At 53.3% G+C, this 26,989-nt stretch overlaps 2 protein-coding genes and 1 long non-coding RNA gene across 11 annotated transcripts in view; 1 reads left to right on the top strand and 2 right to left on the bottom strand.

The window, feature by feature from the left end:
- SPEG (striated muscle enriched protein kinase) overlaps positions 1 to 8,748 on the bottom strand; it is a 60,052-nt gene extending 51,304 nt beyond the window's left edge. For 6 of the 9 annotated variants that reach the window (XR_007517968.1, XM_049888270.1, XM_049888274.1 and 3 more), the window contains exon 1: positions 770 to 826. Coding sequence is in view for 3 of the 9 variants with exons in the window: in XM_049888280.1 (XP_049744237.1) it covers positions 8,302 to 8,692 (391 nt within the window). In the remaining 6 variants the exon portion in view is untranslated. Of the gene's footprint in view, positions 1 to 769; positions 847 to 8,301 lie in introns of those variants that run through there. The other 3 variants (XM_049888271.1, XM_049888273.1, XM_049888280.1) reach the window with 2 other exon arrangements.
- On the top strand, positions 22 to 26,724 carry LOC126078129 (uncharacterized). Its single transcript, XR_007517969.1, has 3 exons — positions 22 to 121; positions 4,129 to 4,221; positions 25,429 to 26,724. It is a non-coding gene; the product is annotated as an uncharacterized LOC126078129 (long non-coding RNA).
- Positions 15,370 to 23,189, bottom strand: DES (desmin). The gene is made up of 9 exons (XM_049888281.1): positions 22,540 to 23,189; positions 21,378 to 21,438; positions 21,158 to 21,253; positions 20,877 to 21,038; positions 20,579 to 20,704; positions 19,929 to 20,149; positions 18,386 to 18,429; positions 16,592 to 16,674; positions 15,370 to 16,417 (listed from the first exon to the last, which is right to left on the bottom strand). Exons 1-9 carry the CDS (start codon positions 23,112 to 23,114, stop codon positions 16,376 to 16,378), a joined length of 1,410 nt encoding a protein of 469 aa, XP_049744238.1. The 5' UTR covers positions 23,115 to 23,189; the 3' UTR covers positions 15,370 to 16,375.
- Positions 26,725 to 26,989: the final 265 nt, after the last annotated feature.

The following is a 26,989-nucleotide window of genomic DNA, read 5'->3' as shown; positions in this document are numbered from 1 at the left end:
TATCTCTCCCAGGGAGCAGGAGAAGAAGGAGGGATAGGAGAGCAAGGGTCTCCGAGGCTGGACAGAGGCTCACAGGGCTAGGACAGGGCAATATTCCCAGCGACCGAGGATAGGAGACAAGGTAATCAGGATGCTGGGAAAGATGAGATGGGGGGTGTTTAGGATGACTGGGAGATGTGAGGAGGAGGGCACAGATTCCCACGTGAGTGGGGGAGGGCGGATACGTGGGAGAGGCGTCAAGAGGGCAGGGGTGGGGTGATGGGGGCAGAGGGCAAGGTCCCCCAAAGGGACAGAGCCTCACAAGTGCAGGAAGGAGGCTCAGGTTTGTTGAGGACAGGGCAGGGCTTGGGGAATTTCCCGAGCTCAGCGCAGATTCGTGCGTGTTGCTTGGGAAGATGGAAGGCTCCTGAGTGGGGGGCTGGGGCCAGCCGGACGGGGGGCTGGGGCCGGGGTTGGGCAGAGGCGAGGAAAGACGAGGTGGCCAAGGAGCAAGTGGGGGCTCCACGCCAAGGGCTGCGGAGGGGGGCTCTCGGGGGGTCGCGAGGGCTGTAGGCGAAGATTGTCTGCCCAGCAGCGCCGGGAGGGCCTGCGCTTTTCGGACGCAGCGCGGTGCCCCAGGAACGCGCCCGGCCCGCAGCCCAGTGGGGCTGGGGTGGGGCCGGCGCGGCTCCCCGCGCCCCCTCCCCGGGCCCAGCGGGTGACCCGCCCTCCCCCCGGCCGCTCGGCCCTCCCGGCCCCTCCCGGCGCCGCCCGCCCCCGGAGCCCTCACCTGGAAACGCTTCTTCACCCACAGCTTCTTCATGGCGGGGGAGGGGGCCGAGCCGGCGGCCGGGCGCGGAGGGGACGGCGGGGGCGGGCGGAGTCGGAGGCGGGGCCGGGGGCGCGGGGAGCTGGCGGGCGGTGCCGGTGGCGGAGGGAGCTCCGGCCGCGGAGCCGGGCAGGGGGAGGCGGCGGCGACGGTGGTGCCCAGGACCCGCCCCTCCCCCGCCGGGGCTGCACCTCACCGGGCGCCCCTTCCTTTTCTGCTCCCCGCGTCCCCGGAGGCGCAGCTCACCTGCCCTTCAGCACAACCACCACTCACCTCCCTACGCTGAGAGCCCCGCACCCCTACCCCACATCTGCCTCCTGGGCCCTGGGCACATAGGGAAACTGAGGCACAGAAAGGGGTGCAGTGGCCCGAAGTTCAGGCCACGCTCTCATTGACAGCCCAACGCGTCCTCCTCGCCATCCCCGTCCCGGTCCCACAGGGCCGGTCTGGAAGGTCAGCAGCATCTCGACTTGCTCACTCCACAAACATGCGCACACGCACACTGTGCCAGGCAGCACCCAACTCGCGACAACCCCAGCACGCTGCAGGACATTCGCGCCGGTGAAGGTGGAGGTGGGGGGTACTTAGGTCAGGCACAGGTTCAGGGTCCATAGGGGGAGAGGCTCCGTGTTGACAGGAGCCCAGACCATGAAATCCCAGCCTCCTCAGGAAAGTCAGTGAGGGCCCTAGAGATTCTAGGCCGTAGTTACTCAGCCCCTGCCCCCAGCGCACACACAAGCTAAGATGCCCAGAGGTACACCTATTATTCACACATTCGACCCCCCTTCTCCCTCACAGGCGGGCACACTCACCACACTTTTTTTGTGCTCCCCATACAACCCCATGCACATGCTTTGCACACACAATTCTACCTCCCCAACACAATCATTCATTATATAACTACCATTTCTTTAGGACTGATTAAGTGTTTTTACAAATGTTACCTCATTCACAACAACTTCACGAGCATCCCCAAACCCATTTAAACGACTAAGTGACTGAGGCTCAGAGAAAGTCACAAAGGTTCTGTGACTCCGTGGTCTGAGTTCCCATCCCAGCATGCACAGGTAGTGCCAATCCTGGTTTCTGAACTGTGACTATGTAGTAATTACTGCTAGTACTTAATGTATGCTTAGTATGCACCAGGCATTTAATCCTCACAAAAAGGTGGGGAGACCGAGGCACAGAGAGGTCACGTACCCAAGGTCACACAGCCAATAACTGGGGAGCTAGGATTCTAACCCAGGCACTCTGGGTTATGGACCACTGTGTTATAATGTCTCACATGCTGATTGGTGAGTGGGTCTCCCTGACTTTATTTATTTAAAGCTTTGGTCTAAAAGAAATACAAGAGCAGACTACTGAGTTCTGTGTGTCCTGCACAAAGTTTTGGGTGGGCCAGCATGCCACAGTTCAGCCACTGACAACAGCATCTCACTTGTTTACAGTTCCCACTCGGCACCTGAAGTTGAGTTTGTGAAGCCTGTATTTTAAAGTTTAATGTCATGTCTTATACACTCTGGGTACACACAGGAGGCCCTATCTCCAAGACCCCCAGAGGCAAATGTCACAAGTACAGACCAACACACAGGGATGTGCACTGAGAGGGTACACATGTGTGTTCACGCCAGCTCCAGCCAGGGGACCCAGGACACCCACAGGCACCTTCCCTGCCCACCCCTAGACACGCCCATCACAGATGGGGGAGCTGAGTGGGGAGGGGGGTAACTCAAGCCCCTGTTCCCCAGGAGAATTGGAGGGGCTGGCACATTCCGTAGCAAAAATAACCAATGGGCAGCGGGCGTGAGTGACGGGACAGCTGGGCTGAGGAGGGGCCGCAGGATTCTGTGTTCCGCCCTGGGCCTGCACTGCTCACCCCTGCAAGGCTGGCCTGGGGCATGTTCTCAGGGTGGGCCTCCCAAACTGCCCATCTTTCCCCTAAGGGTGAATGGCTGTGCCCCCTTGCCAGTGCTCCAAACCCAGACTTTCCAGTTTCTGCACTGCCACCATTTCCCCTCAACCAGAGAAAACCCCAAGCCCTCACACCCTGCCTCATCTCTCCCACAGACCCTCCTCTGAGCCAGATGCACCCACTTTTCCCTCCCCCTGCCACCGGTATCCTCTCTTCCTGCCCTCATTTAGGTTCTGCCTTCCCTCCCCTTGCTTACTCTGTTCTATGTTTCTGCTGTTGTTGTGTGCTGTTTAGTCAATTCTGACTCAGCACCTTATAGGACAGAGAGTAGAACTGCCCCATAGGGTTTCCTAGTGAGCAGATCACCAGGTCTTTTCTCCTGCAGAACTGCTGGGTGGGTTTAAACTGCCCACCTTTCAGTAAGCAGCCAAGAGCTTAACCATTGCTCCACCAGGGCTCCTTTCTAGTTTTTTGCTATATATTCTTTACTTATTTATCATGTTTATTGCATACTGTCTGTCTCCCCTCACTCGAATGTAATCTCCAGGAGAACAGGAATTTTGGTTTGTTTCGGGGGATTTTTTTCCCCACTGCTATAGGGTCACTGTGAGTCAGAATCAACTCAACAGCAACGGATTTGGGTTTTTTTTTGGTGGGGGGGATATATCCCAGAAGCCCTGGTGGTACTGTGGTTAAGAGGTCGGCAGTTTGAATCCACCAGCTGCTCCTTGGCAACCCTATGGGGCAGTTGGAATTGACTCAATTGCAATGGGTTTGGTTTTAGGGTTTTTTTGGACGTAGCTCAAGCATCTAGAACAGTGGCAGGACATAGTAGGCACTGAATAAATACGGGAAGGCATAGCACAGATGGAGGTGGAGGGGATGGTAGCGGTCAGGAGGGTGAAGAGTAAATCATCTTGGACAGCTCCATTCATCTGGCCCTCCTCCTTCTAGGCCCAGACCTGGAGGTTTTTCTAAGAAACACCTGGAGAAGTAGCACTTGGAATGACCATCTCCCCATTGCACTCAAGATCTTCCTGGAAGGGCCTGTCTCAGCTTCAGGAAAGGGTCTCCTTTGGACTTTGGAGCCTCTCTGCTCTCCTCTCTCCTCCCTCACAGGGGTCTTCACTCTTCCCATACTGGCCCCTCCTCCTCTCCCCGCATTGGGACTTGGGATGCCACTGGTCACCAGACAACTGAATGGGTGATGACACTCTGTCTATATCCATTCCAAACTTCATACTAATTTCTTCCTGGTTTTTCATCCACACATTACAAATTCTGGGTGAAAAAGATGATAACCACAGAATATTCCTCAGCACAGGTCCTGCGATAGTCCCCACTTTCCCTTGGCTAAATTGGCTCTCTCTCTCTCTCTAACCTATCCTTCTGTGCCTTCAATCCCCAGGATTGTTCATGACCTTCTGTTGACCTTTGACCCCTGTGATTGACAGCTGAGTCTTCCAGAACCTGGCTATGGAACCTCCAACCAACCAACATGGTGAGCATCATCAACTTGCTCCTTCTCTCAGCTGTGCCTCCTTACTGAGGCCCTTTAGCGCAGGCCTCCTGCTCCAGCCCCAGACACCGCAAACTTTGAGGGTGGTGCTTGCTCTGGTCACTTGATTTGCACGTGGCTCCTCAGCCTCAGCAGGTGCAAGTGGGAGCCTGTTGTCTTGAAAGAAAAGCATTCCCGCCTATCCTGAGACTGGACCAGGAGATGGATTTGAGGATTCTGACAGGCGAGAGGTCATTATGATAACAGCTGCTTGCTTAGTCTTCCCATGCCCTTTCTGCCCTGAGGGGACCGTGTGGACCCAGACCCAGGGACCTGGCTTTCAGTGCTGACACTGCCATCTCACTAGCCATGTGACCTTGGGCACATTTCCTCTTTGAGCCACAGTTTTCTTACATGTGTAATGGTCATAATGTAATCCAGGGCTTAGGAGGTTAAACTGCTAAATGTGACCGGGTAAAAGAAAGTGCTTTACACGTGTTAAGGATTCTACAAGTATCCTGCATTTCCCCGTCTTCACCTCCTGTTTCCTCCTTTCCTCACTTCTACACCTCACGTGACTCCACCCTGTTTCCTATCCTCCACACTCTCCAGTCTGCAGCCCACCCGACTCTTCAGGGCCCCAGCTTCCAAAGCCATACCAATATTCCTCCATCCTTGAGCTAACGTCTCAGGCCTATGAAGTGCCAGGAGCCAGACAGCAGTCCCAGCCAGGAAACTGCCTCCTTCCCTCTGCAGCCAGGCCCTTGTTTGGCCACTGGCTTCCTCGAGTACACTGAAGTCCTCCTGCTGTTGATTACAACCAAGAAAGCTTTCCATGAGTAACTGAGCAATGCTGAGCTGCTTCTCCAGCTGCCCTGGCCATGACCTGTCACCAGGCAGGGGCTGGGGAAAGGGAGGCACTAGGAGGGAGAGGAAAGCGGACCCTCTGGTGAGTACCCCAGCATCACCGAAGTGAAGCCCCGCCCTCCCCCAGACCATGTGGGAGGGGCATTCTGGTTAAACACAGGGTTCTCTGTGGTGAGACAGACCAAGGCTTCCACCTCCACTCTGCCACCTTCTATCTGTACAACTGTTGTTGACAGTTGCCGTGGAGTTGATTCCGACTCATGGTGACCCCACATGTGCACAGTAGAACTGTGTTCCATAGGGTTTTCAAGGCTGTGAGCTTTCAGAAGCAAATCACCAGGCCTGTATTCCCAGGTGCCTCCAGGTGGGTTTGAACTGCCAACCTTTTGGCTAGCAGTTGAGCACTTAATCATTTGTGCTACCCAGGGACCCTTTGTGCAGCTAAGACAAGTCATTTAATCCCTCTGAGCCTCAGTTTCCTCAGAGTTGCCATGGGTCTTAAATGATATATCAAAGGATAGTAAGTGCAGACGTATTGCCTACCACCTAGCTGAACAGTAGTTATTAGTATTATTATTATAAATTACTATTAAGAATTATTATCAGTTAATAACAAGACAGTTCTTGGGGTAAAGATTTCAGGGGTAGGAAAAAGTTCTCAAATGTGGCTTGCCACAACTCAACCTTCTTCCCACTCACTGTTGGCCCAAATCACAAAAAGCCCCTAATCTAGCCCACAGCTCCCCAAGTCTTTCAAGCCTGCTGTTCTAGCAGGGCAGCTCGGCTTGGAGACTGTCTCCTTAGCCTCTGTCTAGGTGCCCAGCCAGGGTTCAGCTCTGCCGACCATGCCACCCACATTACAGATGGGCTGTAGAAACTGCCCTGCTGGGGGGCTCTAGCATCCCACCACTCTCCCCACTTTGGGAGACCAGGGCAGGCCAGGAGGCTCTCATCCTCAGAAGGCCAGGCCTGGGCCCATCTTGTAGCAACTGCTCCCCACACACTGGACAGCTCCCCTTTTCCTCCCCCTCTTTCACCTTCCTCCTGAACTTCTTGAGTAGTAAAAGTCACCCAGAGTCCAAACTAGCAGGACCGGGTTCTCAGTTCTGGGACAGCCATAACTGGCTGTATGTCTTTAGGCAGGCCTCCTTCCCCTCTGGGCCACAGTTTCCTCATGTGTAAAGGAAGTGTTTGGAGCAGTGGTTCTCTGTAATGCTTTCCATCTTTTAATAAACATTATGACCACCACTTCCCTTCTCAGCCCTTCCCTTCCCTAATCTCTCTATTCATATTCTCATCAACCTGCCTCTCTTACCCTTAGATTTATGCTCTATTTTCAGAACCCTTTGTCTCTGAGGGGTCCAGAGCTACCAGTACCAGTTGCCACTGTGTGTCAGAATAGAACTGTGTTCCACAGGGTTTGCAATGGTTGATTTTTTGGGGAGTAGATCTCCAGGCCTTTCTTCCGAGGTGCCTCTGAGTGGATTCAAACTTCCAATGTTTCAATGTCCCTGAGAGGCCCAGAGCTAAGATCCCCAAAAAGTTCATTCCTTTCCCAGATCAGAGCTCTACCAGGATGTACTCCACCCCCTGACCCCACTCCCAGACTGGGGAAGTCTGTGCCTGGCCAAGTGCTGGGCCAACCAGGAGAAACCAACCTTGCCCTTCCCTGACCCTTTCTGTCCCATCTTTACAAAGATTCCTTGCCACAGGGATCTAAGGAACCAGTCACTGGAGATTCTAGGAGGTGGGCAGGGCGGGCTAAGGGGAGAGAGGAGATGCTACCAGAGGGAGCAGGGCCGCTGCTCCATCTCCTTACCTGGTGCACCCTAGGGCCTCCTTTCACCTCCAGCTGCTGATGTCCTCCTTTCCAGTGCCTCTTCCCAGCCCACAAGGAGTTACCCCTAAACGGCCCGACCTAGTTGGAGTGAGAAGTCCCTCTTCTCAGCAGCTACCTGGGGATGATTTTCTGGATAACTTGAAAATGCCCAGGACAGACTCAATGGCACTCAGCTCTTTGCCAGCTCCCCCAACTGCAGCTTAACCTAAAACCAAGCTCACTGTCATCAAGTCAACTCCAACTCCTAGGAACACTATAGGACAAAGTAGAACTGCCCCAAAGGGTTTCCAAGGCTGTGAATTTTTACAGGAGCAGACTGCCACATCTTCCTCCTGCGGAGTGGCTGCTGGTGGCCAAGCACTTAATCACTGCGCCACCAGGGCTCCTTCAACTACACCTTCTGCCTCAGATTTCTGTTTCCCAAGACTCTCTCTTTGGCCGAGAGAAGAACCCTTTGGCTGGCTTAGGGGCTGAGGAAACAAGAAAAGAAGACCAAAAACAGACCCAAGTAGAAATGGCTCTGGCCTGGCACCTATGCCAGCTCCAGCAGGACCGTAAGTACAGGTCCCAGGCTCATGCCCCTCCTCTTCTGCCTCAGACCATCACTGTCCCTTCACAAACAAGCCTGCAACTCTAACCCCACATGCTCAGGGACCCAAGTGCCAGCCCTGAGCATCCCTCTTCTGCACCCTCCAAACATCTCTGGAACCTCAGGTAGACATAGTTCATGGGCTTCCCACACCAACCCCACAAGCCCTCATCCCTCCTCTGCTTGTCCCACCATAACCCAGCCCGGACCCCTCCACAGCCTATCTCCACTCCCCATATGCGGGCATGTGGCTCCTCAAACACCCTGCTCCATACATGCCCACAGAGACCCTAAGCCCAGCTCCTCCCGATGCCCTGGACCCTGTTCCCACCTGTGCCCCCACTGGCCACTTCCAGCCAGCCTGCTGCTGACCACACCAACCCTGACACTGTAATGGACTGCCAGTGAATCCAGCCCCCAACATCCCAGCCTGATTAGTGATCTTAACTTTAAAGTATTTAAGCTGAAGAAGACAACTGTCCCCTAGGAGGCTTCTCTCTGCAGGGAACTTGAGGGCTTCTGCCATGGACTTCCCAGAGAGACCTGAGTAGGGCTGGGGCTGAGTGCGGCTGGGGCTTTACATGACTCTAACCTGTCATGGGGAGCCTATCTACCTGAGTCTCCCTTCTCTGCACTGCCCTCTTGGTCTGCACTTGTGGATCAGAACAGCCAGAAGCCAGGGTACCTGGAAGAAGGCAGGACAAACGGTGCCTCCCCAAAGTGGCCAGGGCCCCCTCCTTACCTGGGTGCACCCCACCCCCAGGCTGTGCCCCCACCTCTCCATTACCTCCAACTTCCAGCACTGTGACAACAGCCTCACAGGAGGCCTCGCCCCGCGCGTTCTGGGCCCTGCAGCTGTACACGCCGGCGTCCCTTGGCCCGCAGCTCCGCAGCCACAGGCAGCTGGGCTCCGGGGCCGGCGGGGTCAGGAGTAGTTGCCCGTCCCGGAACCAGCTAAGGCTAGGCTTGGGCGTCCCGCTCACCGCCACCCGCAGCCGTACGTCGCTGCCCGCGAGCACCGCTGCGGTTTTCAAGGGCAGGAGGAAGACTGGCGCCCCGGGTGCAGTCGCAGGGGCCCCTCCGCCGGCCCCCACCTTGGCCCTCTTCGGGGGCACCCCAGGGCTGGGGGGTGCCCTCGTGCCCGCGTCCTCGCCTCGCGTGCCCCGGGCTTTCTGCATAGCTTCTGCAAGCTGGACTGGGGGTTACGCTGGAACCTGGCAGCCACGGGGACACCCGGGGGATGGTGCCCTGAGAGATGAGTCCAGGGGGGCCGGCGCCCTGCAATCCTGCCGCCCGCCCGCCTTCGGCCTGTGCTACCCAGAAGGTCACCAGGGCGGCCGGTGGTTGAGCCTCGGGGGCTATTTTTAGGCCCCCCGGCTCGGGTTTCGAGGAGCTGTGGAGGGAGGGGGCAGCAGAGGAGGGGACTTGGACTCCGCTCTGCTCCTTCCCTCCCTCCAGGAGCCCCCATCGCCCGCCTTGGCTTAAACGGGTCCCTGGGGGTCTTTTTCCAAGCCCCCTCCCCGCCTTGGTGCGCCTGCCCCCCAGGCAGCCCACTCAGGCAGTCGGGTTACCCCCTGAGCTCAATCCTATTTTCCTTCCTCCTTCTTCTTAGGGCCCTAAGTCCCAGCCTCATACGCTGGAGAGAGGAGGAGGTAAGTGACCAGGGTGGGCGAGGAGCTGGAGAAACAAGTGGGGAGGCAAGCCCACGTGGAGGTGAGCAAACAGTTTGGGAAGAGGGCCTCCCCCTGCGCCTCCAGGACTGACAGCTTGGTGAACACTAAGACCAGGAGTGGGGACTCAGGTGGATTCCGGCTCCAGCTGGGCGACACCTTAACCTTTCTCAAACTTCATGTCCTCATCTGTAAAAATGGGTGGCTGAATAGGGTTTCAACAGGCTGAGGAGAATGGAAGGACATTCCAGTAGAGGAAACAGCATAAAGAAAATCAGAGCATGACGCATCCAGAGAATCAGGAGTTTGGAGTAACTGAATTACAGGTGCAAATGGTAAAGCGCTTGGCTCCTAAATGAAAGGTTAGCGGTAGAATCCACCCAGAGGTGCCTTGGAAGAAAGGCCTGGTGATCGGCTTCTACTTCTGAAAATTCACAGCCATTGAAAACCTTATGCACAGTTCTACTCTGAAACACATGGGATCACCATGAGTCAGAAATCAACTTGGTGGCAACTAGTTTGAGGTTTGTGTGTGTGTGTGCATATGTGGTGGGGTGAGGAGTCCCTGGGTAGTGCAAACGGTGAATGCATTTGGCTGCTAACCGAAAGGTTGGAGGTTCTAGTCCACCAAGACATGCCTAGGAAGAAAAGCCTGGCAATCTACTTCCCAAAAAATCAGCCGTTGAAAATCTTATGGAGTATAGTTCTACTCAGACACACATGAGGTCGCCATGAGTCAGAATCAACTCTACAGGAACTGGTTTGGTTTGTGGTAGGGTAAATAGAGGAAAGGGAGGTAGGGCCTGACCCAGGGGGCTTTTCTTGTTTTGTCTCTACCCTAAAGGCAGTGGGCACCACCACAGTGTGTTAAGAAGAGGAATAACATGGTTGTAGCTGTGTTTTAGAAAGATCTCTCTGGTGGCCACAGTGTGATGGATAGACTGGAGGCTGGAGGCCAAAGAGAATGTTCTCAAAGCATGGTACCTGTTAAAAGTACAGATTCCCAGGCCCCACCGCACAGATGCTGGTTCATTAGGGGAGAGGAGGGAAAACAGGGAGGGTTCAGGAATCTCCACATTTAACAAGCAGCCCAGGTGACTCTGATGCACCTGAGGGTTGCACTTTGAGAAACATCAAGATAGAACAGTACCAATTTTAAAAGTCCAGGTGAGATCTTCGTGGTGGAATGGTTTTGTAACATGACTGTGGTGGTGGTCACATGAATCTACACATGATAGAATGTGATAGAATTACACAGAACTAAGTGCACATGCACACATACTAATGAGTGCATGGAAACCTGGTGAAATCTGAACATGGTGGAGCCTGTGTCAATGTCCATTTCCTGGTCGTGGTATTGTACTAGACTATAGTTATGCAAGTTACTACCATTGGTGGAAGCTGGGTGAAGGGTAAACAGGCTCTTTCTGTATTATTTGTTACAATTGCATGTTAATCTACGATTATCTCAAAATTAGAAAATTGGAAAGTTCAAGTGAAAGACCCAGACCTGACCTTGAGCCCTGAGGGATGATGCCCAGGGCCAGGAGATGAGAAGTGCTGAGAGGAGCCAAAGGAGGAGCCATGAGTCGTTTGGACATAGAGAAGGGTACTCTTAATCTTGTCTCCTGGTCCACAACCCTCAGTCTCAGAGAAGCCAAAGCGTATGTGTATATGGAGAAGGCACAGAAGAAACTATTTAAACACTGAATTAAGTCCATAGGGATCAGAGCTTTAAGGGTTGGTTTGAATCGTTTTGTAGTTTGCATATATTAAAGCTCACTCTTTGTGATATACAGTTCTCTGGGTTTGGATAACTGCATAGAATCACGTCTTCACTACCCCAAGACGATACGGAGCAGTTCCATCACCCTAAACATTTGCCTATTCATCCCCGTTGTAGCCAATCACACTCCCCTCCGCCAACCCCTGGCAACCACTGTGATAAATTTTAACAGGTAAAAATATAGGAAAAGCATTGCAAACAGCTGCAGCATCAATGGCAAAGAAGCACTACTTTTTAATAAACTAATGACCCAAAGCCACCAAGCACTAACAACTGACCTGGAAAGCAGCAAGTACTGTAAATGCTGGCCGATTAATTGGTTGAATAAATGAACTGTGATCCTGGGCAATTCATTTAACATCTCTAAGCCTCAGTTTGCTCATCTATCAAATGGGGGTAACCTACTTAGGGCCTATTCATTCATTCAATAATTTTGAGTTCCTTCTATGTGCCTGGCACTATTCTAGGCACTAGGGATACAGCAGTGAACAAAACAGACAAGGATTCCTGTCTCCTTGCTGCTCACATTCTAGAAGGGAGACAAATAAATATAAATAAATAAGGAAGCCATAAAGATCGCTAGAAGGTGATAAGCACTATGGAGAAGAATCAAGCAGGGTAAAGGGGGTGGAAGTGTGGTGAGGGACTGCACTTTTAAATAAGTTGGTTGGAGCTGACCTTCCTGGGAGCATTTGAGCCAGCCTTGAAGAGGTGAGGAAGCAGGAAGCAAACCACACAGACTTCTAGGGGAGAACCACTTCAGGCAGAGGTGGGATTATGCCTGGTGGGCTCCGAGAAGAGCCAGAAAGCCATGGAGATCTGGTGGGAGTCAGGAGGAGAATGGCGAAGATGAGGTCAGCCAGGTAGCAGGAGCCAGGTCACCTAACATTTTGTAGTCCATGGTGCGTTTATTCTGAGTAAAACGGGAAGTCATTTCAGAAGGTTCTGAGCAGAAGAATTACATGATCTGACTTACGTTGTTGTGGTGGCATTAAATTATTATATTAAATATTAAAATGAATATTAACAATTTAAAAGGGCCTGGCACAGAGCCTGGAACATCTCATGCTCCGAAAATCCATACTGGGGCATTCACTGATGTGCACACAGCGGGCTGCAGGCCTCTCGGGGAGGGCACAGGCCCGTGCAAGCCGCTGGCACCCTCTTCTGGAGGAGCCCGCACCAGCTGCAACACCCAGAAGCCAGCAGGCCCTGGACTGTCGCTCAAGGCAGCTGGCTACAAGGCGCTGTCAGTCCCTCAGCCTGGGCCCCACAGTGCCCTGCGGCCTGGCACTGGTTTGGGTGTGTGTGCTGCCAGCCTGCTTGCCTTTCGATCACAAGCCTGTGGTGTCATGGAAAGAGATCTGGGCTCCAGAGGCCAAGCAGCCTGGGTTTGGGTCCTCTTCTGCCATAGACCTGCTGCGTGACCTGAGCAGGGTGCCCCACCTCTCTGGGCCATGGAGAGTTTCCTCGGAGTCATACTGATGTGCTGTGGCTGGCACATGGTAGGAACTCACTAAAAGTTTGTTGAGGCAATGAATGAAGTGGGAGCCATCAGCTCTACCTTATGAATATTAAATTGAGAGAAAAGTAAGTAAAAAGTAGCCTGGTGAGTATTCATTCAATAAATATTTAATTCTTTAAATATTTAATGAGCACCTACTATGTGCCAAAGTCCCAGGTGGTGCAAATGGTTCGCTCTCAGCTACTAACCAAAAGGTTGTTGGTTCAAAGCCACTCAGCAGTGCTGAAGAAGAAGTCCTAGTACTCTACCTCCATAAGATTACAGCTATTGAAAACCATATTGAATGCAGTTCTGCTCTGAAATGCATGGGGTCACCCACCCTGAGTCAAATTAACTTGGCAGCAAAGGGTTTGGTTTGTGTTTGTTTGTTTTCCTTTATTTTGTACCAGGCACCTAACAACAGCAACAAACCAGGTGCTTTTCCAGGCACCAGGGGTGGAGTAGCAAACAAAAGAGATAAAAACCCTTGCCTTTGGGTAGTTGACAATTTAGGTGTCCAGTCAATGGTCGTTAATGTATTATTTGCATGTATGCCCTGGACAGGCTGAGGTAAGAGGAAACAGAAGGGGAGGAACAAGGAAGGAATTGTTCCAAGGGGCAGTAGATAGATGGGAGCCAGAGTGGACAGACGGGCTTGGAAAGTGCCCTCTGAGCCCTCAGTTCCCAACTTAGGGGCATTTCTGCCTCCACAGTCCTTCCGGTTCCACCCCCTCATTTGGGGTCTGAGCTGGTCTGGGCCTGGTCCCTTGGGGCCAGTGGGAAGTGAGTCAGCCCTCTTTGAGCCACCTTTTCTCCTGATATTCTGTCTTGAGGAAAGGACACCAGGGTGTCCTGTGGAGCAGAGAGAAGTTTGCCCATGGAGGGGATGTATGGGTGTATTGGGGGCTGGGAGCTTTGATGGTCTGGTTGTGTGCGTGTGGCCATATAAGACCCAGATCTTTTTTGGTTTGTTTTTATCCGTTGTCTTTGGGCTCCACATCCACCTCCCCAGATTCCTGGTAAGCCCAGTTTCCAAGAAGGCAGACAAAGCAGAGGGCTTAGAAGGAGAATTTCTAGTTCCGGGGAGGCTCTGCCCAGAGCATGCTTCCCCCAGGGGACACAGGGTAGGTCTGGGTCTTCTAGCTTCTCTGAGGACAAGTGGTGAGAGTCACAGGGGACACATGTGTACTGGAGAAGGAAGGACTCTCTGTCAGAGCTGTCCCCAGCTGGAAGGGCCTACCATGGAAGTAGTGAGTTCTCTGACACCAGAGACATGGAAGCTGAGCTCGGTGACTGCTTGTCAAGGATGCTGGGGATGAGGCTGGGAGGGAATTTCTGCAGCGTGAGGCTCATTGTCTGGGGTGACTTCAGAGGTCTGATTCCGAGAGTCGAAGATCCCTACACTCCTTCCAGTTTAGTGACTAGTCTGTACCTAAGCTTTTCTCTGAAGGGCGGGGATTCCTCCAAAGCCTTCCCTGACTTTTTTTACCTTTGTGGGGGAGATGAGTGCACTTAACTCACTCAGGGGAAAGGAGGAGCCAAGAGGCTCCGGAAACAACTCACACACACACCTCTTATACACCTGGGTCCAGCTCCACCCAGCAGGTGTTTCCCTCACAGAGAGGCTAACTCAAACCCCAGGGACCCCCAACAGGCTCAAGTATAAGAGGGGATAGAAGCCCCTCACCCAGCCCTCCTAGTGTGAAGACACTGGAAATGCTGCTTCCGGTTTCTTTCTTGTAAGGGCTGTTGGAGTTTCTCTACAGGTTGATTGGGGCCTGCAGGCTTCGCTCCACTGGGACACTGAGGGGGAAAGAAATGACCATGAGTCATTGGTGGCAGAGGATAGGGACCTGGGGTGTGGCCTCTGGCTCCTTCCAAGGCAGAGGCAAAAAATAGCTTGGAGAAAGAGCCTTCCTACCGGGAGGGATGTACACAACTGAGACGAGGGGCAACTTGTGATCAAGGGCCACATAAAAGGGGAGAGAGACGCCTTTTGGAAGTTTCTGAAAAAGTCAGTTTGGAATGTCAGACTAGGGACCTTAAGACTAAAACTTTATTAGGTTTATTTCACCTACAGACTGCCTGAGTTTATCTTCGTGATTTCTGTCCTCTTCCCATCTCCTTCAGAATCTGTGAGGAGAGGCTTGAAGGTTGAGGCTTACAAAGATCCATCAAGCTTCCTAAAACTTTGATCCATCTGGAATTTAACTTTTGGAAACAGTGAAAAGGGATACAGTCTTCATCTTCGCCTTACCCTATAGCTACCCAGTTGCCCCCAAGCTATACGTTGAGAACCTTTCCCCAATGATTTGAAATGCCTTCTTTAATATATACTAGGGTCCTATCTGTTTTGGGGTCTATTGTATATTTCCTCTTCATTAACAAATCTATTTTAATTATTACAGCCTCAGAGTCTAAATGATTTAGTCTATATCTCCTTTTTTCCCGTATGTCCTATGCCATCCTCTCAGAAAACTAGTGCTGTTTTCAAATCTTCCCGAAGTTTCCCACTGGTATTTTAACTGAGATTACATTGTGTTGAAATGATAGATTTCTGCAGGAAGAATTGGCATCTTTTAGAGGGTGAGCCTTCTTATCCAAGAACCAGATAGATCTTTCCATTTTTCCTAACATTATTCTTCCTGACTTGCCCTTTCGGCAAAAATGTTAGGTTTAACGGATGGAGGCTGTAAGCGCCTTTGGGAAGGGGGTCAGGGAGCCGTACTTCAGAGTCAGTCTGTGGGGAGCAGTGGCATCTTTTTAAAAGGGAGCAGGTGGTGTCCCTGGGCCTTACTGATGGGAAGGTGGGCAGGGGGAGCAGCCCAGGAATTGGGGCCTTACAGAAGGTATTTGTGGTTCCCCAACAAAAGCTCCCCCACCCAGTGATACCCCGCCACCCCTCCACCACCATGTTACACACATACAGCAAGGCCAGGGGCTCTGGGACTAAGAGGGTGTGAGACTTTGGCAACAGCCTGGCTGGGCAGGAGCGGAGCACACAGTCCATCCCCGGGATATCTCTTAGGGCCCTGGGGCCCCCCAGGAGACTAGGCAGTCAAGACAGCAGGGGGCGTGCTAGGCTTGTGCTTCTCTTTTTATTGCTTCTGTCCAGAGCCCGGCAGCAGGGGAGGGGCAGGCATGGGCAGCAGGTGCCCTCCCACTGCCTGAGACTGCTCTCCGCCTCTCTCTCTTCTCCTCTCCTCTCCAGCATCTCACCCACCCTCTCTCCTTCTGCTTCTCCTGCTCCCACATCTGGCACCTTCGGGGGGTCCCTCTTGCAGGCCCTGCTTTTTAAGTCCACTCTGGGCAAGGATAGGAAGGGGGAAGGGAGAGGGACTATGGGGACAGCTTTAACCCCCCAATCTCCACAGGGGGCAAGTCCCCTTGGTTACCTGCCTGGCTTCCTGAGGAGGCCTCCCCTCCCCCCAGGGTGGGGAAGATGAGGGTCCACAGGGCTCAATCCTGACCCTGTGGTGTCCCAACACCTGTTCAGGAGCCCTCTCCAAAGCCAGAGGCTAGAGCCTGAGGTGATGGAGGTGGGGGGGGGGCAGGGCCACCACTCTCGCCTTGGCTCCATCCCTGCCTGGCCCAGGACACTAATCAGAGCAGGGCCGCCGCCCCAAGAGGCGTGAAGGGAGGGCAGCCAGGCTCACTCACTCCAACATCCAGGACTCGAAATGGCTGGGGTCAGCAGAGGTGGTTGGGGCATGCCCTGTGGCTAGGCAGGGTCTGGCCATGTCCCCTGTGGGGACCATGGGGGTAGGGGGGTGAGGAGGGATCAGAAGCTGTGAGGGGAAGGCTGTGGCTGGGTGTGGCATCCTAGGATGACAGGAGGCTGGCTTCAGGAGGCAGTGAGGACAGGCAAGGGCGGTCTCTGGTGGCAGAGGGGTCTCTGGCTTTAGAGCACCTCGTGTTGCTGCTGTGTGGCCTCACTGACGACCTAGAGGAAGAGAAGCCAGTCTAGCCCTGGAGCTTCCAGCCCTGTGCTGGCTCTCATCCCACAGCAGCAGGACCCCTCCCCCCTCCCTAGGGTGGGGGAAGGCACCTGGCTGACAATCCCCCCGGATGCACCCCATACTCCCCCAAAGGGTAAGGGGACTAGGCAGACACTCACCTCCCCATCCCGGGTCTCAATGGTCTTGATCATCACTGTCTTCTTGGTATGGACCTCGGAGCCCCTTTGCTCAGGACTTGTTTCTGTAACAGACCCACCTAGAGCTCAACCTGAGTCCTAGGAGGAACCAGCGCTGCCTACCCAGTCCCTGTCTCATCTGGCACAGCTCAGGCAGCCTCCCACCCCCTTCAAGATGGGCCTGTTACTTCTTCAACTAGCCTTTATCACCTGTCACTGAGCCCACATCCAGCAGGTGGCTTTGCAGACTTCAGGTCAGTCCCATGGCTGAGATGGGCTCAGGAGCTAACAGATTTGCTCCAGGTACAGGCTGGTTCATCCACAACCCCATGCCTCCTTGAGCCCGCTCCACCTCTGTGCTCTAGGGGAGCCCTGCCTGCCTTTGAACCCAGAACTCCCCTCCCCAAGACTGTCAGGGGCTACAAAGCTCAGTCTCAAGATACTCTTTTGAGGAATCTTAGAGTATCCAGCCCCTGAAGAGTCAGGATAAGCAACTTGATGTCTTAATGAAAGAGACGACCAGAAGTCAGTCAGTGATTTGCTGTGCCAGTGGCCAGCCACTTGCCCCTCTGTGCCTCAGTTTCCTCATCTGTGAAAGGGTAACAACAATAGCTGCCCTGTCAAGGCCACAGAGCTGTTGGTATGAAAAAGCATGAAGCAGTTTTAAACGCAAGACTCACATTTTGTGTTGGTATAAGCTACTAACTGAAAAGAGAGGCTCTGAGTTTTATAAAAAAAAGGGAGGGTCAAATTTAGGTCCTGGATATTATGAGTTTGGTGTTTATGAATCTCCTTAGCGAACAATGAGCCTGTGATGAACGTTGTAGCTCGGCAGAGCACAGCATGTATTTTTTCCTGATGGAAATGAACATCGAAGATATAAAAGGTTTGATCTAGGAAAGGCGAAGCTGCCAAGGACTCCAGCGTGCCTTTCCTAATGTATCATTACAGCGTGTTTTTCTGCTCTCTGGGGTTGGAAAGCCACTCGATCTGCATATTACTAATGTCAGAAGTGGCAGAGTGCCCTAACACCTCGTTCTTTTCATTGTTTGGCTTTGCTGAGGTTTAGCTTCATTTTTTAAAACGTGCCTCTTGCTCCATCAAACTGGAGGTGTTCAACAAGCAGCCAGGGGGGAACGGGGGCACTTGGCAACATGCCAACAGACAACGGGTAGGGGTGCCTCCCAGCCCAGGGAAAGTGATTCTAGATGGTCTTGCTGCCAGGTCCCCAAGAACACCCTGTGCCTTTGGAGTATGGGATGCAAAACAAGGGCTGATTCCTGTTGCCCAATACTCCCAGAAGGCAAATAAAAATAAGAGCTCTCTGTTAGCAGGTGCCTCATCTGCCTCCGTTGTTGTTCTTGTTGTTAGTTGCTGTCAAGTTGATTCTGACTCATGAAGACCCTATGTATTACAGAGTAGAACTGCTCTGTAGGGTTTCGTTGGGTGTAATCTTAATGCAAGCAGATCACCAGGCCTTTCTTCCAAAGTTCTGCTGGGTGGATTTGAACTGCCAACCTTTAGGTTAGCAGTTGAGTGCAAACCGTTTGCACCACCCAGGGGCCTCATCTGCCTCTGCATATTGCATATTATATGTGGTTGAGATATTACATATTCCTCACCCACCCATAGTTGGGGCCCCAATTTTCTCCCCCAGGCCCCAGCCCTGTCCCTGTCCCCATGGTTCCATCCTCCCCTCCTGGCTGGCCTTGGGCAGTATGTATACCGAAGTCCTTCCCCTGTTACCCCAGCCTCTCCATCCCAGCACACACTCACCTCGGAAGTTGAGAGCAGAGAAGGTCTGGATAGGGAGGTTGATCCTGAAAGGGGAGAGACAAAGCCCTGAAAGGGTTAGGGACTCTCCCATCTCTCCCTGTCACCACCCATTAGGGCTCTCCCTAAACACCATCCTCAGCCGTCCCAGTCTCAACGCTCCCATTGCTGACACTGCTGAGAGGATAGGGTCAAAAGTCAACTCCAGCTGTCCTGGGAACTGTCCCTTCTGGAAGGATCACACATTCCATCTCTGATCTGCTGGCATGATGCCAGGACCCCCGACCCCACTGCACCCTCCAGTTCATCAGGATTTCCCTCTTGCTCCTGGCTTTGCAGAATGTATTAACAGCAGCTGTGGGTGACATCCATTATGATACCAACCCTCCTGCCAGACTGGGAACCTCTGGCCTACCATGTGAAGGCAAGTTCCAGGAGCTGATGCCCTCATTTATGCCTACAAAAAACCTGGTTGCCGTCAAGTCAATTCCGACTCATGGCGTCCCTAAGTATATCAGAGTAGAGCTGTCCTCATAGGGTTTTCAAGGGCTGATCTTTCAGAAGTAGACCACCAGTGGGTTTAGACCGCCAAGCCTTTCTTCCAAAGTGCCTCTGGGTGGACTCAAACCTCCAACCTTTCCGTTAGCAGCCAAGCACATTATCCTGTTTGTATCACCCAGGACTCCCTATTTATGCCTAGTGCTACAAAAACGCACCTTAAAAGGTCATCATACAGAGATGTTATTCTACAAGATGTGCAATCTCTCTTTATGTGTGAGCCTGTGTGTAAACATGTCTGCTGATTTTTTTCACTTCGAATATTATCATTTTATAAGTATCAAGAGGCACCATTTTTTGGAGTACTTGGCCTGTTTTAAATTGAGGTTAAACTTACATACAGTGAAATTCAGATCTTGAGTGTACATTTCAATGAGTTTTGGTAAATCTCTACATCCATATGACTACCACTCCCAGTCAAGATATAGAAAATTCCTATCACCCCAGACAGTTCCCTTGTGTCCCCTTCCGGTCGTATGCTGTTTTCTGTGTCTAGAGGTGAACTGCTCCAAGCATGTCATTGTGTGTCTTTTCCTATAAGCATGTGTGCATGTGTGTTTGTGTGTGTGCCCAAGGAGCACATGTCTCTTCACCCCCTCTCTTAGCCTATCCAAGTACAAGGCTTCCTGCCTCTCTCCATCTCTGTCTCTATCTGCCCCCTCCCTTTTCCCTTCTCACTCTACTCCCATCTCTCCCTTGACTGACACTAATGTCTTTTTACGGGATGCCAAATATGGCTTTTATGCCAGTGGTTCTTAATTCTGAAGGTAGATGAGGGAATACTTACATTTCTCTTTTTATAAAAGCTATTAATTAATTTGCCTTTTGCCCAGGTGGCCCTGGCTAATTTTCTGCAATTAGTGGATCAGTGGCCTCTTGCAGAAATGTGTCCCCAGGTCTTGTGGAAGTGGTCCTGAGCCCCCAAGGGCAGGAACGGCCCCCCCCAGCATGCCCAGGGCCCCACCCCTCCCCCTGCCTGGCCCCTCACCGGCTCTCCTCGCCCTCCAGCAGCTTCCTGTAGGTGGCAATCTCCACATCCAAAGCCATCTTGACGTTCAGCAGGTCCTGGTACTCGCGCAGGTGGCGGGCCATCTCATCCTTGAGGTGCCGGATCTCCTCCTCCAGCCGGGCAATGTTGTCCTGATAGCCGCTGGCCTCACTGGCAAAGCGGTCCTCCAGCTCCCGCATCTGCCTCATCAGAGAATCGTTCTGCAGGGGAGAGAGACTCAGGTCAAGGACAGGCTGTCTAGGGAGGAGGACACAAGGGGCCCAGGATGGAGAGAGACAGAATCTTGGGGCTTGTGCACCTCAAGGTGGTCAGGTCCAGGAGTCGTCAAATCCCTCTCAGCCAGGGAACCCTGAGCTCAAATGAAGTCTTACGTGGACATTCAGGGAATAGAACAGATTTAGGGAGAGCGTCTATGTTCAGAGTCCCCTTCTCAACAGAGGGAGACGCCCTCAGGAACCCTCTGATTCCTTAGAGCCCAGCTGGGAATCCACCTGTGTTAACCCCTGTCGTTGCAGACTTGAGGAAATGGGGGCTCAGAGATGGTAGTGATGGGCTCAAGGTCACGGAAAGGGAGGGCAGGAGCAGCAGGCAGGAAGGGGTTGGGCCAGGCAAAGTAGGAGGGGACTCACAGTGCCCTTGAGGGCGTCAATCTCGCAGGTGTAGGACTGGATCTGGTGTCGGTACTCCATCATCTCCTGCTTGGCCTGGCGCAGTGCGTCGTTGTTCTTGTTGGCTGCCTGGGTCAGGTCAGACACCTAAGGGCAGAGAGAGGGGTCCGGAGACGAGAAGGATGCAGGGGCACGTAGGGGTAGAGAATGTGGAGGCTCTGGGGCCACCTTCCTCCCCAGAGATGGAGCCAGCGGTGGCACCTCCAAACTGGGATGGAGGGGGACAGAGGTACCAGAGTCCCTGGGCCAGGCAACCCACCTTTGACTTGTACCACTCCTCAGCTTCAGAGATGTTCTTGGCTGCGATGGTCTCATACTGAGCCCGGATGTCCCTGAGGGCAGCGGTGAGGTCTGGCTTGGACATGTCCATCTCCACCTGGACCTGCTGCTCCTGAAGCTGGGCCTGCAGCTCACGAATCTCCTGCAGGGCGTGGCTAGGGTTCAGTCCCCCACCAGGCTCTCACACTGCCCAGCACCACCCCTACTTCCCACCTGCTTCCCGGTGGCCCAAGGAATTAGGACAGAGGGCCAAGGGCATACCTCTTCGTGCACTTTCTTGAGGAACGCTATCTCCTCGTTGAGAGACTCGATTCTGCGCTCCAGGTCAATGCGAGATAGAGTGGCTGCATCCACGTCCTGGGAGAGGCCGAGAACGGGGCAGTGTCACTGATCATCCAGGCAGGGTAGAAGGAGATAAGGGCCACAGCGGGAGGGACAGAGGGGGCAGGCTGGCATGGGAGGGGGCGTGAAGGGAGCTCACCGCTCGGAAGGCAGCCAAATTGTTCTCTGCTTCTTCTTTCAGCTGGATCTCCTCTTGCAGCCTGGCAGGGACAGACAGGCAGAAGGACAGACAGTCAGTGGGGGATAATGCAGGCGGGGGAGAGGACTGGCTGGAGGCTGCCCAGAGAGTGTACTCAGGACAGAGGGAGGAGGCCTGACTGCCGGGCAAGGAGACAGGAGGCTCAGAAGGAGAGTGGCAGAGGTGCTGCCCCACCCAGGGAGGGTGGGAGAGTGGCCCAATCTCTGCCCTGGGGCCACACCCTTGAAGTCTATGTCCTCACCAGACTGTGACCTCCCTGGGGTTAGGAACTGTGTCTATTTTATCCACCTCTTTGTTCCTGGTTGCCAGCCCTAGGCTGCCGCATGTAGGCGTTCAATTAATATTTGTGACCTGGGAGGCCAGGGGGTGATTCTGCTAGCTTGTCAGAGGCAGTGCCCTCAGTACCTGCTTCATAATTGCTGCCTTTTTGTCCTGGACCCTGGTGGGGCCTACCTCGCTGGTCTTCTCAAGTTTTCTTCTGGCTGCAGCCCCCTACCCACTTCCCCCTCCTCCCTCTGGTTTATCCCATGCACCTTGTGAAATGGCACAGCCTCATCCAGGCACAGGGGCCAGGCTCCCCTCCACCTCCTTCTCAAGGGCCCCATCACAAATGAGCTGAGAGCTCCTGCTTGGATTTCCTCCTACACTTTCCAGGGCAGCAGCTGCCCTGCCCAGCCTATCCTGGAGTTCTTGCCTCCCATCACCTCCCTTCTTCCTCAGCACTGCAGTACAGCCTCCTCCAGACCTCATCCACCTCTCTGCCTGACCCCATCAAGATCACCCTGGCACTTCAGATGCTTGTTCAAGGGGCTGCCCAACAGGGTGCCCAGGCTCGCAAAGTCTCCCTTGTCCACCCCATGATCTCCCCAAGAAAACTCATTTGCAGGGTGGGAGCAGAGGGGAGAGACCTGGGGCCCATAGGTAGGCGATGCTCTCCGCATGGGGCAGGAGAGGAGCCCCAGGGCCTGGGAGATGGTGTGTGCTGACAGTTGAGAACCCCCTTAAGTTGTCAACTCAACACCTATTACAGGATGGTTAATAACCCTTTCATGACTGCCCGCTTTACTCCCTCCCAGGCCTGCCTCAGGCGCGCTGCCCTCACTTGGCCTTGAGCCGCTGCAGGTCGTCGAGGAGGTTGTCGCGTTCGACGTCGACGCGCGCGCGCTGGTTGGTCAGCACCTCCACCTGGCGCCGCAGCTCGCGCAGCTCCTCCTCGTAGAGCTCGGCCACGCGCGTGGGTTCACGGCCCTTGAGCCGGTTCACTTCCGCCGCGAGCGCCGCGTTCTGCTGCTCCAGGAAGCGCACTTTCTCGATGTAGTTGGCGAAGCGGTCATTGAGCTCCTGCAGCTCCACCTTCTCGTTGGTGCGCGTGGTCAGGAACTCCTGGTTGACGGCGTCGGCCAGCGAGAAGTCCAGCAGCTCCCCCGCACCGTACGAGGGGGTCCGGCTCGCGCCCACCCGGCTGGCCCGCAGCGACCCCAGCCCCCCAGCCCCGCCCGACGTGCGCGACACCTGGTAGACGCGCGACGTCACCGAGCTCGAGGAGCCCTTGGTGCCGAAGCCCGCGCGCGGGAACACGGGCGAGCTCAGCGGGGAGCCGAGCGGGAAGGCCGACCCGCCGCCGAAGGTGCGGCGGTAGGAAGACACGCGCTGGCTGGAGGAGTAGGCCTGGCTCATGGTAGCGGCGGGCTGCGAGGCTGGGAGGCTGCCGGAGAGTGGCTGCGGCGAGGGGAGACAGGGCCCCCGGCCTTCCGCACTATTTGTATCCCTCCTGACATCAGTCCCCGCGCCCCTCCCCTGACAGCTGCAGGATCCCGCTGTCCTGCCAGGAAAGGGCGGCTGCTGGCCGTGGGGGCGGGGAGGCCAGCTCCCCCGCAGAGGCCTGCGCCCCCAGCTGGCTGGCTGGGGGGGGGCCTGTGAGGGGTGCGCGAGAGAGGCCCATCCACCCAGGAGGGCCAAAGGTAGCAGGCCTGCCTGCCGGTGCCTCACCAGCACGGCCTGGCTGGAACCGCCAGGGGGGCCCCTGTCAGCCCTCCAGTGCCTGCCTTGCCTTGGGGGTGGTCAGGGGAGAACCCTGGGTGGAGTCTACCATTTAGTTTGAGGGTCCCATTTTGCTCTAAGGAGAGACTTGGGGTCATTTCCTGAAGGGACAAGGCCTGTTCCCATGAAAGGCCCCAGACTACTTTATTTCTAAAGATTAGCAAGAAGTTGCAGAGAGAGGTTTGGGAGGGCTCAGGCAAAGAACAGGGGTCTACCAGGAAGGCCCTGTGTTTGGGGGTCTCTAGGCAGGGAGGTTGGGAGGGTGTTGAGCCAGCAGAGAGCCATGCTCCCAGAAAGCCTAATAGGAACCTCAGCCCTGCCTGCCCACTTATGTCCACTGGCACCTGGGTTCTAGCACTAGGCCTCAGTTTCCCACTGAACTGGTGTATACCACCACATACACAACACACAACATCCATGGATGAGGGCGGGGCCTCAAGGTTATAAACAACAGGATGCTTTCCAGAAGGAGGGTCTGGTGTGCTTTCAGTTCCCAGTTTGTATGTATACTCCCACCCCCACACCACTAACTTCCCTGGCTCCTGTCTCCTTGGGTGCCCCCCAGCCCCCTCTCTGATTCATCCCCCTACTCACACCACCCACACCCACACACACCAGGGATTTGTGTTTTGTCAGGAGCTGCATGTCAACCCAGCCATCTCCCTGGCAGCAACAGCTGCCAACCCAAAATACCAGAGCTGGTATTTATAGAGGAGAATGCATCCGTCCGGGAAACAAGCACACAGAAGGGGAGCAAGCTGGGGGTGGGGGCTGGCTACCTGAGGTGGCATGGGTGTCAGAGTGGTCGAGGGAAGGCTTGGGGTGCCAGGGCCCAATCACTTCCGGCTCCCTTCTCTTAATGCCCCAGGCCCCAGCGGGCAGGGAGTCCCAAAGAGTGTGGCCATTACTTCATAACCCCCTCAGTACAAGGTGTTCCCTGACCCTTAGGGATGCCCACACTTCTCCAGGAACACTGGCTGTGTCTCTGCACCTCCACCTGGCACACTACAGGCCCCTCTTAGGACTGACCCTTTTGGAATGCAAACCGTGGAAACAGAGCACTGGATTGGGAGCCCATAGCTGGTCCTACCCCAACTCTGCCATCACCAACAAGTGAAGTCCTTCACTTTCCTAAGCCTCAGTGTCCTCATCTATTAAATGAGGATGGTCAGCTTTACCATTCCTATCTTATGGGGCTTTAGAGGTTCAGGTAATGATAATGCAAATAATAACATGTACTGAGCACCTGGAGTCCCCGGGTAATGCAAACATTTAAGGCATTTGGCTACTAACTGAAAAGTTGGAGAGTCGAGTCTAACCGGAGGCACCTGGAAAGGCCTGGCAATCTACTTCGGAAAAATCAGCCATTAAAAACCCTATGGAGCACAGTTCTACTCTGACACACACAGGGTCACCATGAGTTGGGATCAACTCCATGGTATCTGGTTGCTGGTTATTGAACACCTACTGTGTGCCACTCTGCTAAGTGCTCGACATACCCACGGTCCCCAAGTCTCCAACAACCCTATGAGGTAGGAACTAGTATCATTCCTACTTTATAGCTGAGGAAGCTGAGAGAGTCTGACTCCAGGGTGGTGCTTTGCCCTTGGGGCAGTTGTGAATGTCCTAGATGAACTGTAAGGGCGTCATTATTGTCGTCTTTTTAAAGTCCTTTCTCATTAAGTGTCTAATTTTTATCCATGAGACAAGCTTATGAGGTGGGTGGGGAGTTCCAAATATTCTTATCCAGTCTTCGAGCTGTTATGTTCTGGTTATGTTTGTGTCTCATCTCCCAAACTAGATCCTATGCTCCTGGAGGATCTTGGAGGCTGCCTGGATCCTTAACACATCCCAGGCAGCAGAGTCATTGTCGTTCAAAGTAGCCTGAAAGTTTTCTTTATCATCTACTTATTTTGGGAACAAATGCTGTACCCCTTTCTTCCCCCAACAGGACTGGCCATGTGACTCAGATCCCAGTTAGTCTTATTACTGCATCTCTCTGACTTCAGCGATTGGCTCAAGGGATGGGCCTGGGCCTGAGCAGAGCCAATCAGAGACCTTCCCTGGAATTTATAGATGGAATTGGGACTTCTAAACTGGAGCCTGCATCAGCCATGTTTCCTGCTCCCTGGGGAGACCTTTCTGCAGTAGGAGGAAAGAGAGGTCAACATACAAGGAGAAGCAGAGACACCTGGAGAAGGTGAGAAAACCGGAGCAGGAAGTCCTCAATTCCAGCCCCTGGGCCTCTGGTTCCTGCAGCTCTTCCCTTGATTCCGGGAGTTTCCCAGCATCCTTCTTGGCTTTGGGGCCAAAAAACTCTCCTTTTTTTTTCCTTAAGGTCCTTTGTGCTGGGTTTCTGTTACTTGCAGCCAAAAGAATCCTGACTAATCTACTTTTGGAGACGGTACACCCATTTCCAAGGAGCCCTGAGATGACTCAGTGATTAAGTGCAGGACTGGTAACTGAAAGGTCAGCGGTTCGAACCTACCAGCCACTCCTTGGGAGAAAGATGTGGTAATCTGCTTCTGTAAAGATTACAGCCTTGGAAACCCTATGGGGCAGTTGTACTCTGTCCTACAGGGTCAATAGGAGTTGGAATCTACAGGACAGCAATGGGTTATACCCACTTCCATGATGCTTCGGAGGGCAGAACATTTCTGGGGCTCCTTTCTGTGAATGGTCCCCAGACCATATGAGGAAATTGGCCTTCAGACCAGCCCAAAGCTGGTTCCTTGGTAAAATGAGACAGAAAAAAAAATACATAAACAATGCCATTTATTCTCTAGTCAAAATAAACATCTAGCGACTTGGCTCCAAACCACTTGGGGCTCCTTCCAAAACTCAGTTCCACCCCTAGGATTTGCTACCATGGAGGGCAGCAAAACACCACCCCCAGGCTTGGAAAGCAGGTGAAAGAGGAGCCTCCAAAACATGTCCTAAGCTGGGCAGCATCGCTGGAATAACAGCCTCCTAAGGGGACTACTTAGAATTGGACATGCTAAAAATAATAATAATTTATCTGGTTGGGTAAAGTACATGATAAAAAATTCAAGAGGCACAAAAAGGTATAAAGTGAAAAGTGAGTTTCCCTCCCACTCTTGACACCCAGCCACACCTCTCTTCAAAGACAATAGTTTGGGTTGTTTGGTTTTTTTCCTTCTTCCAGAGATAGTTTATGCATAAACAAACATGTTATATATAAAACACCCCTTCTCACTTTTTTTTTTTTTTAACACTTACACACTATTCTGAGCTAAGGTTTTAATATATACCTTGAAGATTGTTCCATTTTAGTGCAATGACAGTTGAGTCATTCTTTTTAATATGTTCATTTATATTTCACTGTATAGATTTGCCATAATTTATTTGGCCAGTTCCTTACTGAGAGGTATTTATGTTGTTTCCAGTCTTTTGCGATTATAAACAACACTGCTGTGAACATCCTCGGGACACACTTTTGGATATATAAATGTTAGTAAGTTATTTCTGTTGTTTATTTTAATAGAACAGTA

The sequence above is a fragment of the Elephas maximus genome, chromosome 6 (assembly GCF_024166365.1).
Source record: "Elephas maximus indicus isolate mEleMax1 chromosome 6, mEleMax1 primary haplotype, whole genome shotgun sequence".
In the NCBI taxonomy this organism is placed as follows: domain Eukaryota; kingdom Metazoa; phylum Chordata; class Mammalia; order Proboscidea; family Elephantidae; genus Elephas; species Elephas maximus.
Note: the sequence above shows the minus strand (reverse complement) of the source record. Positions and strands in the feature narration are given on the sequence as shown.

What these genes read in the sequence shown, in the direction of transcription:
- DES (XM_049888281.1), bottom strand. Translation starts at nt 23,114, where the DNA reads ATGAGCCAGGCCTACTCCTCCAGCCAGCGCGTGTCTTCCTACCGCCGC. An exon ending in ATTTGGCTGCCTTCCGAGCG is followed by an intron (nt 21,254 to 21,377) that starts GTGAGCTCCCTT and finishes GGCCTCTCCCAG; the next exon opens with GACGTGGATGCAGCCACTCT. An exon ending in CTGGAGGGCGAGGAGAGCCG is followed by an intron (nt 18,430 to 19,928) that starts GTGAGGGGCCAG and finishes CTCCCCTTTCAG; the next exon opens with GATCAACCTCCCTATCCAGA.